Source organism: Clarias gariepinus, chromosome 22 (genome assembly GCF_024256425.1).
Source record: "Clarias gariepinus isolate MV-2021 ecotype Netherlands chromosome 22, CGAR_prim_01v2, whole genome shotgun sequence".
NCBI lineage: Eukaryota > Metazoa > Chordata > Actinopteri > Siluriformes > Clariidae > Clarias > Clarias gariepinus.
This window is the reverse complement of record NC_071121.1, coordinates 10419782-10434797: the sequence shown is the minus strand read 5'-3', so window position 1 is coordinate 10434797 and position 15016 is coordinate 10419782. Positions and strand designations below refer to the sequence as shown.

Here is a 15016-nt window from a genome sequence, read left to right as displayed (position 1 = left end):
ATTATGTTGCACTGGTTTTAATTGTATTTACTTTAGAAATAATAAATATTATTAATCTTTTGTTATTTTTATTATTGCAAAATTTTAAATGTAACTGCATTAAAACTTTGAAAGTTTTTATTCATGCATTTAACAGTTCGCCATATGCTAATCATTTATATTTGACCCTCTCTCTGTCCCTCTCCCTCTCTCTCTCTCTCTCTTTCTCTCTCTCTCTGTAGACTCGGGTCGGGAACTGGTCATCACTGACCCGGTGGTGAAAAGCAGAGAGCTCTTCATCTCCGACTACGTGGACACGTACCACACGGCGGCCCTTAGGTAACTCACCTGCTGCTCAAGTCATATCTGTATTTTCTCTCTGCACGGACTTTGGTGTTGTCATGCAAAGCAACAATCGAACCTCTCAGTAAGAACCTCAGGAACTTGACAGCTTTTCCAATATAACATTCTACATGTGCACTACAGCTCTAAGCAGTCACGCTGTTCTTTTCTACGGCCAGAAGAGAAAAAAAAGCGAGGACAGGCATGCTGATTCTCAGTGTTTGAAACCAGATCTTCCTTGTCTTGCCTTTTTATTTTTTTCCTCTCCCTTCTTCCCCTTAGCCATGTGTTCCATTTTTTTTTTCCTTTTTTTTTCTTTCCAGCGCTTTAACTAAAACCAGCTGGAGAGGCACACAAAGCCGCAGCTCTGAACCAGTGATTTCAGGGCAAATTAGCTGCAACTTCTGCTGCACAAAGGCTCGTTTGATTTGACTTATTACAGGGCTTTTGGTAAACTCTGCGAATTCTGCGAGCATGGTGTAATACTTGCTTGGAGCCCCTTTTGTCCCTTTCATCTTCAGAGAAAGGTATTGTGTCTGTGTGCTGAGCACCCAAACCACACCGATGCTTGTTATTTTCAAAGCACAGACGTGGAAGTGAGGGGGAACCGATATCAAGATGCATTTGGTAGCTTTTGATAGCTCTGCTGTGTGCCTGCACATGGGCGGATCCCGTGTTCTCTCTGTCATCCGTTTTTTTTAGTCTGAGCTGGAGGAGATGGCCCTGTAACAATGTGTCTGAATTTTTATATGTCTATATATTTTTTTTTTTTCAAGGAATTTTGCTCTTTTCTGTCGCATACACGCACAAGAAACAATATTAGTTCAGCAGTGATTGATCCCCCATAGCAGGTAGTATACTCACCCAGATGTGCTTATTTGAAAGCATGATTACTTTAGAGGCAGGAAATGCATGTGCTCATCTACTTGAGGCTCATTTGTGTTTGTGCGCACGTCTGTTTTATGTTTTGCAGGGGGAAATGTAACATCGCCCACTTTTCTGACATTTTTGCTGCAAGGGAGTTCAAACCACGAATCGACTCTTTCTTCTACATTTTAGGATATAACCCAGAGACTAGGTAAGACACGCTGGGTTCTGTTCTTTACTGTATGCTAACATCAGCACAATGTTTGAACATGTTAAATATAGTGTATTTTTTCTGTAACTAACGTTTAGACAACATCGCCCGACTCCACTTAGTTCACATCGTGTGATATTATAAGAAGGCGGCGACCAAGTACAATCAGGGCAAAATTGCACAAAAAAGTGTTACAAAGATTAGCTTATGAAGCTTCTGCAGTCACACTGAACTAAATCACTTAAGTATTACTCTATAGCTGTGTTGTGAGCATGCACAGTTATCGCCGTTATCGCCACTACACAGCGGTTGCCCAGTTGGTCACAAAAAATAAAAAAACATGGCATGTATTAGGATTTTAATTATTAAAATCAACTGCAATTTTTCATAATTGATTGTGTGAGATGAACAGAAATCAACTGATCACTAATCAGCTATGATTGATAATTGTCCCATCAATAATAGGTGTGTTTATTTTGTATTCGGCATGTAAGTAAGGCACGAAAAAAAAAAAAGTCTTGTACAGTCTCTTCCTTTCTTCCTTTGTGATTCTGGTTGTGAATGTTCATCGTTTAAGAAGTGCCTGTGGTTGCTATCTGGTGACTCAAAGGGTAAAAGTTCTGAACTTCCTAACAGAAGGTTTAAATCCCAGCTTTGTCAACACTGCCAGGGGCTAAAGCAAGGCTTTTAACACTCACCTGCTCCAGGGGCATCAGATTTTGTGTTCATACCTCAGCTAGAACATGCAGAGAAAAGACATTTCCCTCACTTTTATTTTAGTTCTTCAGTCCTTTTTTTGTCTTGCTTTGCTTTCTTTCGTTGCCCTTTGCTTTTCTTCCTTTTCTTGAGTCTTGCTATGTACTACATCATATGAGGGAGTTAGTGTTTAAAAACTAACCTTTAAACATTTTACTAGCGTACAGTTTTTATTTAGGGTGTTTAGAAGTGACTATTTGCATTGTAAATAAACGCAGAGATAAGTTGATCAACATAGACTAGTAAAGTTTGACTAATTGCAGCCTGAATAACAACTGACTGACTGCTTAGTTCAAATCGAACCTTAAGCAGTGTAGGGAACAAGTGAACAATGGTTTATCACTAGCCATCAGTAAAGGCATGTCTCTGCAGCTCAAAAAAAAAAAAAAAAAGAAGCTCTCTGGAGACCTGGCATTAATTTCATGCACAATTAATTTTTACCAAGCATGGAGTAATATTACTATTACCTAATAATAATTTTAACAATCTACATATGTATTTATTCAATAAATCATTAAAACTCGAAAGGCTATTAATTTGCATTTGCTTTTTTCTACAATTATTTCTTTAGGACTGACTGCGTCCACCAAGTAATCCAATTAATGAAATCGCATTTAGTCACAAGTCTCATGTTTCAGTAGTGCACATCTTATATCAATATTTATTTAAATAATTGTGTGTGTGCATGTGTATATGTATGTGTGTGTGTATATATATATATATATATATATATATATATATATATAAATGTGTGTGTGTGTGTGTGTGTGTGTATATATATATATATATATATATATATATATATATATATATATATATATATATATATATATATATCCTTAAGGCCACCAGCACCGATCAGTGCATTGCTCTCCATTGTAGAGGACTTTAGCTGTTTCCGTAGCGGTTATTTTTTTTCGGGGCTGGTTGCTAGCCCAACGCCCAACCCTTCTCCTTTCTTATCCGGCAATGGCAGAGCTCTAGACTGTCGGCTGCGAGAAGTTACAGCTTCACCTGGGAACCAGCGATCTCCAGATGATAGAGCGAGCAGTTTAACACTTTAATATATTATAACTATATATATATATATATAAATTTCATACTTCTAAAAATGTGTGTATTTTATATATATATATATATATATATATATATATATATATATATATATATATATAATACACACATTTTCAAAAGTATATTTCAGAAGTATGAAATTTTTACGATAACAGAATCAGATATAAGATACTTATGTTACCATGGTCATGCTAGTGGAAAAGATGTCTGCCTTCCTTACGATGCAGGGTGTTCCTAAGGAAAGAATTGTGTTTTTCATATAAGGTATATGAAGTATGATGTTAATAATATTATATCGGTAAAAGGATGCTGGGGTTGGAACTGCCAGGCAGGAGGTCTAGAGGAAGACCAAAGAGGAGATTTATAGATGCAGTGAGAGAGGACATGAAGTTAGTTGGTGTGAGAGAAGAGGATGCAGAGGATAGGGTTAGATGGAGGCAAATGATTCGCTGTGGCGACCCCTGAAAGGGAACAGCCGAAAGACAAAGAAGAAAAAGAAGCAGATTAATAATATTAAATTATAATATTAATATATAAATTTAGTATTAAAATATTAAACAAGTTTTTGTGTGTGTGTTGGGTACTTGGCCATCTAGTTTGGAACTTGCAAAGTAACTTGCTGGCTTCCGGTTTAACTGTTTTTGCAGGAGAGGCAGAATGTTGTCATGAGTTGAATTGCATGTTGTGCCAGTTGTTGATTCAGTTGTTGACATAAAAGTAGTTAGTGAACAGTGTTCAAATCGCTTAAAATCTCTCCTTACACACATTTCAGTAGAGTTAGCCCTTTTTATTCTTTGGTCTCAAACACACCATTTTCAAACTAATTTCCAAACTACAGTAACTAATCTACTTTTTACAGTCCTCTTACTCTGCTTTATAATTCACATTTATCAAACTAAACTACTCAAAGCTTACACTAAGTATTCAGCTTTAAGACATTTGGAGCTCTTATTGAAGCTTGGACCAATTTACAACATTTGAATGTTAGGAGGAATTAAAGGACCTGCAGTCCATTACAATTTAAATACTGATTTACATCACTGCTTAAGGTACTCTCTTCTATTCAAAATGTGGTGCCTCGGTTATACTAAAGGTGTGTCGGGGTGGAGATGTGGGATTAGTCTGCATCATCTGGCATTTGAATAGAATATAGGATGCTGCATTCAACAGCTTCTTGTCCATACCCATTTCTGAAAGCACCATCATTAGCAATTGATGAGACCTTTTTAGTAAAATTATGTTTTAAAAAATAAGGAATTTTACTCATCACAGCACATCAATCTCTTGTATATCTTTACCTGAGAAAAAAAGTCAGTCACTTCATCTTAATGTGATCATCTCACATTTATATTGGCTCTATTTGCTCCTAAATCAGTGGGGAAATAATCGCTTGTCAATTCAGATCTTCTTTTTCTATTGACAAAATCTGGTCATGTTTTATGAGGCTGTTAAAATGTTTTAAAGCTCTTTTGTGTTAGTGCTCTTCTTTGTTGCGAAGCAGTCTTAGATCAGGAGGACATTTTGACACCAAATGATTACAAAGATTAGGCTTAAGTCAGTTTGATGTCCGCTATGACGCATAAGCGTTCCGACTTGACTAGCAAGATCTTTAGGCATCGCTGCATTTGTTAAAGGACCTCTTTCTTAACATGTTAATGCAGAAATGTAAATGATAAAGTATTTTTGAGACACGGAAAAAATCAGTACCTAATTATTTTATTATTTTTTGGCTGTTTTTTTTTCACATCGCCAGTTTCATCGCTAATTTGTTTTAATAAGATGATTTCTAGCTTTATATACAGTACTTTGCAAAAGTCTTGAGCCAGTCCTCATTTCTTCATATTCAACAAAATAAATTAGAACAAATGTTTTATTGCCACAGGCTGCAAAGTACAATTTAAAATTGGGTTATTTATGTAAAAACCTCAGCAGCAACCTCATATCCCGTCTCATCTGTTCCAACCACTCAGCATTCAGCATCACCACTACACTAATAACTTGCCTGATCACCTGTCATCACCTGTCATTACCTGCACCTGTTTTTCACTGGTTTATGCTTTAGGTTAGATGTTTTTGTATGTTTTAATGACTTAAATGTCACTAAGTGGCTTAACAAACAAAAAATATTACTCAGCGACGGTGCCGATAATGAGTCAAAAAAGTCCAGAGCATCCAAGCAGAGAGACTGTACAAGACTGTGGCTCGTACATTATAAGCTTTAACACATAATTCTTTTTTTTTTTCTTAAGTACCCTGTATTAGCATTAATCACTTTGGTTTGTAAGTGACTCGTATTTGCCAATGGTGTGAACAAACTGCAGTGCGCAAATTTCCTAAATAAGTAACATTCCTGTGGCAGAAGCAACAAGACAGGAAGTCATAATTGTGACACAATCTATGATTGCACTATACACTCACTGAACACTGTATTCATACTGAGGTGTGTCTTTCTCGAAACAGCCACAGTGCTTCATGGCATGGATTTCACAAGATGAGATTGTGGTTGACATGTTGACATGATTGCGTTATTATGCAATTACTGCAGATTTTTCAGGCCAACTTTCATGCTGCACATCTCCCGTTCTACCACATCCCAAAGGTATCCTATTGTATTCAGATATAGTGACTGGGAATGCCAGGAAAGAACACTAAACTCACTGTCATGTTCATGAAACCAGAAACTAGTTTGAGATGACTTTTGTTTGGTGACATGGTCTATTTTCATACTGGAAGTTGCAATTGGAACTTGATTTGTCCTTCATGTGGCCATGGAGGGTTGCACGTGGTTTAGCAATGATGCTCAAACTGTCTATAGTATTGAGGCGATTCCTTAAAGTGTCAAGACAATATTCTCTCTACCATTTCAACACCTCCACCTGCCTGGACTGTATAGTCATGTGGGATTCATGCTGTTGGTTGGATGAATCATGTTCTGACCGTAGCATGTCTGTCTATACCTCAGCAAATTGAAATTCAGCAGACCTCAGCTTCTGCTATTCCTTTTCGGCTAACGGAAGTAAAACCTGACCTCAAGGTCTGATGTGTTGTGCATTCTACAGAATGGTTGGTAGAGTTTATCTTTTTTTCGCTTTTTGGTCAGCACAAACCATGCTGGCCATTCTTTATTGCCCGCTCTTATCAACATGATGTTTTCATCTGCAGAACTGTACAGAACAGAACTTTTTATTTATCGTACTATTCTGAATAAACACTACAGACTGTTGTGTGTAAATCCCAGGGGATCAGCAGTTATAGAAACACTCAAACCAGCATGTCTGTCACCAACAATCATTCCACATTCAAAATCACAAAAAAATAATATATATATATATATATATATATATATATATATATATACACATATACACACACACACACACACACACACACACACACACACACCACACTTTGGTCATGTGATCGGGTAATTAAAGAATTACATGAACCTATAGATGTAAAGGCGCTCTGTTAGTGTATACTGCAGTGATGTATTAAACTAGCAGCTCAAGCCTTGCATTTGTTCTTAAGTCCTGCAAGAAGACCAGATTTACAGTTCAGTCCGTTTTTGCAGATATCACTGACACTTCTGTGCTGAGAAATGCGTGGGTCTGGGCAGGCAGCCAGCAGTGACATGCACATGTGCCGTGAATTATGAAGAAGTGTGAAAAACACAAGAATTCTAGTCTGTCTGTTTTATGAATGTCTAATAGCCATGTCATATCACTTGCAAAAGAGACTGGGAGAAGAGGAGGTCTGTTCACATACAGTAGATCACATGATCTTTAACATGAAAACTGGGGTTATGGTATTTTAACATGACCTGTATCTCTCACTCACACTCTCTCACACACACACACACACACACACACACACACACACACACATAAATAAGCTTTACAAACTTTGTGACTGTTTATTTTTTATCTACTACATTAGGCATAAGTTAGACATGAGTTGTAGTGTCTAAAGAAAGGATGCTAATCCTTTCTTTAGAGGCTTTTATTTGTTGATTTGTTATATTTTGTATGTAATTTGTTTAATTTGTCTTTAGGGAGCAAGACAAGGACATTTCCAGGATATTTGTTTAATTTGTTAAGATAATGCAATAACAGATGGTGTATATTTCTCAGTCTTGGAGTTCGTATTTGCTGTTTTAGTTCTTTATATTTTTAATATGCCGACACAGCATACCTGGGAATTCTCAAAACTTTTGCTGAACATGAAAATTATGTCCAAGCTTAGATTTAACACACTGATTAGCCATAGCAATAAAATTTAATTCATACAATAAGCATATTGTGTTAGGTCCACCTAGTGTCATGAAAACAACTTAAGGCATGGAGACCTTTGAAGATCCATCCATCGATAAGATCGAAGATCCATAAGACTTCTAAAGATGTGCTGTGGTATCTGGCACCAAGCAAGAGATCGTATTCATGGGTTAGACTGGTTAGTCCAGCACATCCCACAGATGCTCAGTAAGATAGAGATCTGTGGAATTTTAAGGCCAAGTCAACACCTTCAACATTGTAGTAGTGTTCCTCAATACATTTTTGCAGTGCGGCAGGGACGTATTATGCTGCTGAAAGACGCCACTGACATCAAGAAATATTTAATCTGCAAAAGTTCTTAGTTTTTCAGTTTTTTGCTACAGTCGCACCTCTGTTGGATTGGCACAAACTGGCTAGCCATTGCTTCCCATGTGGATTAATGAGCAATGGGCGGCCATGACTCTTTCACAGTTCATCGGTTGTCCTTACTTGGACTAATTTTGGGACGTAATAACTGCTGCATACCAGGAACACCCCAAAATACTTGCTGTTTTGAAGATGTACAAACCCAGCATTTTAGCCATCACAGTTTGGCCCTTTTAAAGTCTCTCCAACCATTATGCCTTAACATTTTAAAGCTTCAAGAACTGACTGTTTACTTGCTGCCTAATACTGTATGCACCATCCATTGGCTTATCATATTTACATGCTGCGACTCAGTCACTGTTTGGGACATGCTAAGGATGTGTCAGCGGGCTGAAAAATGTTGATCAGATCTAAGAGACCGTCACTCTCTGTAATCACCTGACCTAATCGACTTTATGAATCTCTGGTCTTGTCTGGGCTCAAAACAAGTCCGCCCCAGTCTCCCTCTATTATATCACTCGGTGTATTTTTTTATCGTAATACCATTGTTGATGCGTTTGTGCTTGGTTCTATACGTTCCACTACAAATAATTTTATACAGATTGAAAAAATATTTTAACTTTTTTCTTTTTTTGAAAGACAAAGAGGCTTAAGCCCTGATGGATATTTTATACCAGCCTTTCCAGAATTTTTAGTTGATTCTTTAAAGCTGCTTTTGCAACAATGACCATTGTTAAAAGTGCTATACAGTACAAATAAAATTAAATCAAAAGAATTTCACTGGGATGTAACGAATGAGTGACAAATTCTTCTTGTCTTCATGTTCTCTATATATATCAAACCAATGCGTACCAAAGATCAGACATCTGAAGCTCTAGTGTCTGGGAAATGTGAAGCCATCACCTCTGTGTGCTGTTGTAACACATGCTGTTATAATAACATATTACGATGTAATAACGGGGTTCACAAGTTTTTTTGTTGTTTTTTTTTTTGGCTCCCATAACCATGAGATGAATCTTACTGCATGGATATGAGGAAGCCTGAACGCTGTGCATCTGGAGTCTTTCTCCACGGGCTCGGTCCCAAACCACATGCTGCACATAAGCACCAAATTTGAGAGGACGTGCGCCGCCGTGGGGTTGCCATGGTTACCATAGATGGCAGCGTGCTGTTTCTGACGCAGCCAATCCGAGGCTGCGGCTCTCCCTCCGCTCGCTCCCTTGCTCTCCCTCCCTCCCTCTCTTCATCTCGCGCTGGTTTGGTATGCGGCGCTCCCAGCTCGCGCTCATGTAGCAGCAGCGGCGGCGGCGATGGAGTGCGCTGCGCGCGCGTGTCGGTGTGGAAGGTCGCGGCACATGCTCAGTTGCCGCCTGTCGGAACGGGATCTGCGCGCGCCGTGTGCGAAGCTGAGGTCATACACATAGACGCGCGCGCGCACACACACACACACATACAACCACACAAGGCACGAGCTCGGTGGAAGCGCGAGCCTCCATTTTGAGCGCATCCAAAGCGCACAGGCGGAAAAATAGAGAGTTTTGTGTGCGTGTGTGTGTCGGTGCATCCCGGACGGCGCGTCATGTCCGACATGGATGACTTGTTCAGCCCGCGGAGGTAGGTGTGCGCGTCCGAGTTCACCTGTTAAGCCGTAAATCTCTGTTCGTTTGTTGTTGTTGGGTTTTTTTTTTCACCCTCTGTACTGCAGTGTGTGTGTGTGTGTGTGTGTGCGCGCGCGTGCTTTGTGTCTGTCTCCGTCACTGTGCGGTTTGTTTGTCGTCCTGCTGTCAAATCCGCTCATAAGCGCTGTATGCCATGTCTAACACCTCCTTCATACCCGAGTATCTTGTGTTTAGTCGGAGGTACAAGACGCCTCCTGTATGCATTCATTTATTGATTTATTATTAAGGCATTACCCGACAGCTGATGACTTTTCGCCAGGTTGAAAGTCGTGCAAGTTAACGTGTTTAGCTGAGGCTGGTCCATTTTGCACGGCTGGATGTGTGTGTGTGTGTGTGTGTGTGTGTTTACAGACAGAGTGACATGGCGCAGGAACAACGTGTACTCTTTCACAGCTATAAGAAGTCCTGCTCGTGTCTCTCAGGGCCGGAGTAAATAAAGTTGAGACGCTCGCGCGATGTTATGTTATGACTGTGTCCCATTCGGGCAGGGATTGGATGAGCTTGATGGAGGGGGCGGGGCCAGGCTTGAGTTAAATTAATGCAGGACGCACACTGCTTGTTGTGGCTCATCATGTGCCATAGGAGTTGGTGCATCTCAATCCTGCTGGTTTTATACCTGCCATGAAAACTTGCTGTAAGAGTAATAATCGAGCTTTAACATGTTTAAACCGTAGTTTAGCATAAACACCCTCACAACACACTGTTCATGCTGTCCGCTCCACTATACTGCTTGCTCCCATTAAGGGTTCGGCACAGCAGACCACTCGATCCACACACAACTTTGCTCTTTGCGTATCCCTCGCAAACCCTTCAATTTTACCCAGGCACTGCATCAAGTGGCTGGTGTTTGGGTGGGAATTGAACCAGGGCCTTCCACCAGTGTCCCAAATAACATGGTTAGTTTTAGTACGGCACCTTTTTTTCTTTTGTTTCTACAGACACAAGTTATTAATATTTGTATGTATTTCCAGGGTTAATATTTAAATTTTCACTTACATAAATACGACACCAATGTATGCGTCCAGTGTCCATGTGCATCATGGCTGGTTTGACTCATCACTGGGAATTGCAGCATAAAATACATCAGTTTTATTAAATCATACAATGTCAGATCTGACCTGATGGCAGTCAAACTCTTGCTGTGTATTAGGTGTAGCTAGGTGAGTATAGCATTGGACTACTGATGGGAAGGTCTCGGGTTCAAGTCCCAGCACCACCAAGTTGCCGCTGTTGGGCCTTTAAACAAGGCCCTTAACACTCAAGTGCTCATATCTAATAATTAAATAAAAATGTAACTGTATTAGATCGGGCCACGTCTGTTAGTACATGTACTTGTGTGTATAATTTGCACTAAAATTCTGGTAACGTTATAGCAAGCTGTGTCTTTGTACCAATTGAGCGATTAAGTGTAACATCATATTGCATTTTATTAGCTTAATGCACGTTACCTGCTTTTCTGACAGACAGCATGTTCCACATGTGTGCGTCTAGACAGCTTATAAACAGCGTAATTGTAAACTAATGACTTACTAATTACAGTCGTCCACTCGGCAGTGTGAGAAAGCAGTGTACATCCTATGTGTGTGCGCACATCATGCAAAATGTCAAAGTTAACACACAACGGCTGATAGCAGACTAACTGTCTGTGTTGTGTGTATCTAGATTTACAAGTTAATGGCATGCATGGTTCTGATGATTAATAATAGCCTTCTGTCTCACTCACACACACACACACACACACACACACACACACACACAGAGCTGACCTGCTTGAATATGGTTTGTTTAAATAAATGTCCTGTCATGTGAGGACATGGAGAAGAAAGTAAATAATACAGTGTGTTTATGCATGTACAGGTCCAGATGTCTGGCAATCTGGTAGCTCACTATTTATTTCCAGCCCAGGACCCTTTTTTTTTTTTAAGGTAGTTGATACATTCTAGAAAAGGTAATAGCAGTGCAATAAGACCTAGTTTTATGTCACATTGCTAAAATTTGGAACAACAGAAAATTCTTTTCCAAATTAGTCCTGTTGTTCCTGTTAGAGTGTTGTAAAAATGTGTTGTATACATTTTTCTAAATAATTTCTAAAGTAACTAGGCATATGTTTATTTTCAGCGTGCCGCTCTGATTACCGTCTAAAGTAGACAGTGTTTAATAATTCGTTGTTGAGTTAATGTTTGTGTGTTAGCACAGCAACAAGCAGCTGCTCACAGGAGTGGAATGATTTACTGCCGTGATTATTTTTGTGCCGTCTGCTCTGTTAAAAGAGCTCCTACAGCTTATTTGCTTCAGCTTGTGTTTGAACTTGAACTGTAGATTGTTATTGGAACCGAACGGGGTGAGCGTGTCTCGTACAGCAGCGCACGGCTGCCTGGGGATCACGTTCCCCTGCTCGAGTGATCAGCCCTGCTCTGCTCAGGCCTGCCAACAGTGCCAAGGCGGCAGCACACAGGACTCCGGAGACTTCTCAGAGCGATTTCTCGGCTGCACTGCTTACACAAATATCTCTTTTTAAAAATTACCGTCCTGCTCTGCTTGCTAGACTCTAGGCTTGCATTTTATTTTCTCTTGGTTCTCCTTTAAAAATCATCTTAAATCGAGAGACACTTAATCCTTGGGCTAATCCCTGAGTCGAGTGTTTGTAGGCATGTAGGCTCCCCTGCGATATTTGCGTTCGTCTAAAATATATGTTTTCTGTTCCTGCGGTTGACTGCGTTCATGTTTTTTTGTCAGAATTTAGTGGCTGGAGCTGGAGTGTTACAGCAAGTGTTTATGAAACAGGCGTGAAAGGAAGGCTGTGATTTGAGGCCTTGAGCCGCTACCAGAGGCCCCAACACACTCTCTCTCTCACACACACACATACACACACCACATCTTGGTGTTCCAGCCAGTTTCGCAGTAATGATGGAGGGTGCTCCGCTCCGGACGCAAATCACACTGACAGTTTCTGGGCGCACGCTGCGGACGGCGATATGAAAATCGGCACCGTTGCCCTGGCAACAGAAAGGGGGAATGCTTGCGAGAGAAACATCTTGTCATTTTCTTTAATCCACTGCAGCTGGAGATCGGAACACTATTATTAAATTGCGGTTGCCATAGTTACCGGAGGGGGTCTTTGTAGCAGCAGTCATTTCAGGGTCCCTCTCCCGTCGTACAGTCTGGCCTTTCGGGGGCTGTTTGTACTGTACCTCTGCATGAACAATGAGGCCCATCATTCCCTGCTTCTCACCGCCTTTGTCCTTTTGTTTAGCGTCAGGGCTCGCCGTCCGTATCGTCCCCTCATGGTGCCTGTTTTACAATATTAGGTTAATCTGGAACAGCCGTATTTATCAATGCAGTCATCATACAATGCAAATTTTTTTTGTTCGTTTTGCTATTCATAAGTCGTTCGGCTTTGTGGCGTTTGTTGTATTATTTGCACTGCTCACATTATGGATGATGTGGAAGTGGAAAATCAGTTGAAATGGCTTTAGTGCTATTTAATAAAACAAGCTTTTCGCTTTTATTCAGGGACTCAGAGTTTGTGATATTTTAATCACTCGGCTCTCTCAATTAAATACGTGTTTATGTCAAATGATGCTGGGATGACCTCATATTATACAGTCATCTTTTTATCAAGTACTAGCTTATTGTTCCTAGCATATTATCTATATGGTAACAATAATAACGGCCTTTAATTACAAATCAAGGTGGCAAAAAAGGTAAGCGAGTCTGGGTAGTCTGGAAAGCAGCTTAATTATTTGGCCTTGTACCTTTTTTGTGTCTTTTACCTGTTTGGCCAATCACAGAGAGAGATTTTAATTTACATTTTTTTATATATATATAATTTATATATAGAAAGAGATAAATTATGTTTTAGCATTTCAAATGTGCATGGTTAATATGGACAAAATTTTCAAATGTCAGCGTATCATGCAAAATACCTAAAAAAAAAAAAAAAAAAAAAAAAAATGTACATTGTGTTGACTTTAATTCTGGTATTTCAGTAGGGAAAAAAATGACAAATCTCACTTTATTTATTATTTCCTGTTGTTTTTATGGTTGCTTGAACTTTTTTGTTTTTCCTTCGCAGGCGATTAAACAGCACACAAGGGGAGATTCGAGTAGGCCCCAGTCACCAGGTTTGTTTATTCCTGCACTCCTACATTATTAAACATGTTCCCATAAACCTGTTAGAAACTCACTGCAGGCTAAATGATACACATCCATATAAACTCGTGCAGGCTTGCATCTACGTCGTGTCAAGCACAGCGGAGAGAGTTAATGTAGATTTGTGCACAACTGCAATGAATTTTGCACATTTTTTGACTGACTGATACAAAGAGACTCGGCCGTGTTTATTTAAAATTAGATGTGGCTTTGCCGGTACGAAATCGAACATTGAAGAAAAAAATTTATAAATAAAACAAGGTTGCAGGGGGGGGGGGAATGGCCTACGAAGAAAAATACAGAGTATCACCAGCCATTACTGATTACTGTCATAGCATTTATCGAGCATTTCGTCTGAGTGTTCTCGTGTGGAATGACTACAGCAGTATGTACCTCTTTTAGAGACTTCTGATGGACTACATGATAGCAAAGCGGCAGAGAGAAACGCAACGGTGCGTGGATTCCAAGCAGTCCATTTAACCGGAGCGATTTAAGATATCTTTTCAATAAGAAAATGAGATCAGGCAACAGTAATTGAGCCACTGGGAAATAAATGACATAATGAAAAATTCATTCGAGTGTTAAGCCTCTTCTTAAGTTAAAATTGCACACTTTTTATTCCACATGGGATTTTATTTTGTGGGTTTTTTTTGTTAGTTTATTTTTTGGGGTGTTTCCTGAAGAGGCAAAGCTGTGTGCAAAGTTTTAATAATTTAATTTACTAAAAAAAATTTGCCTATATAAATTCTTTCACTGTATGTGCATCCCGCATGGCTGCTGTTTTTTGCAAAAAATGCTCGAATAAAAGGTCAAAATATTAAACATCAAATATATGGTTATTATTTGCTCTATTTATTCCAAATAGAGTAAATAATTTATTTCACTTAAGACTTGGCACAAAGTTTTTAAGGTTATTAGGAGTAGCGCTGCGCTGAAGTAAAAGTAATCGTTTACATCAATTATATAATACAGACAGATTGAGTGAAGTGTGTCGATGTGCCTCATGGTTTACTTTTATCCCGAATTATGAAACTTTATCTCCCAAAAATCTGAACTAGATTATTCAATGTGGTAATTGAAAAAAACATTAGGTAAAAAAAACACCTAATGAAATGGTTCTCTGCATGCTGTGTCAAAGTGAAAGAACTCTCCACAGTGCATGCACGCATACACACCCACACACACACACACACACACACACACACACACACACACACACACACACACACACACAGCACAAGCATCTCAAAAGCATACACTCTGGTACGGTATGACCTCTAAACAACGAGACAGCAGCCTAAGTGTAAATTAGAGTGAGT

General features: G+C 39.4%; 1 protein-coding gene across 5 annotated transcripts in view; it reads left to right on the top strand.

The window, feature by feature from the left end:
* Positions 1–15016, top strand: part of rerea (arginine-glutamic acid dipeptide (RE) repeats a) — a 175777-nt gene that overhangs the window by 133048 nt on the left and 27713 nt on the right. For 3 of the 5 annotated variants that reach the window (XM_053481779.1, XM_053481780.1, XM_053481777.1), the window contains exons 5-7: positions 222–318; positions 1295–1399; positions 13621–13669. In XM_053481779.1, coding sequence (XP_053337754.1) covers positions 222–318; positions 1295–1399; positions 13621–13669 — 251 coding nt within the window. Of the gene's footprint in view, positions 1–221; positions 319–1294; positions 1400–9159; positions 9481–13620; positions 13670–15016 lie in introns of those variants that run through there. The other 2 variants (XM_053481782.1, XM_053481781.1) reach the window with 1 other exon arrangement.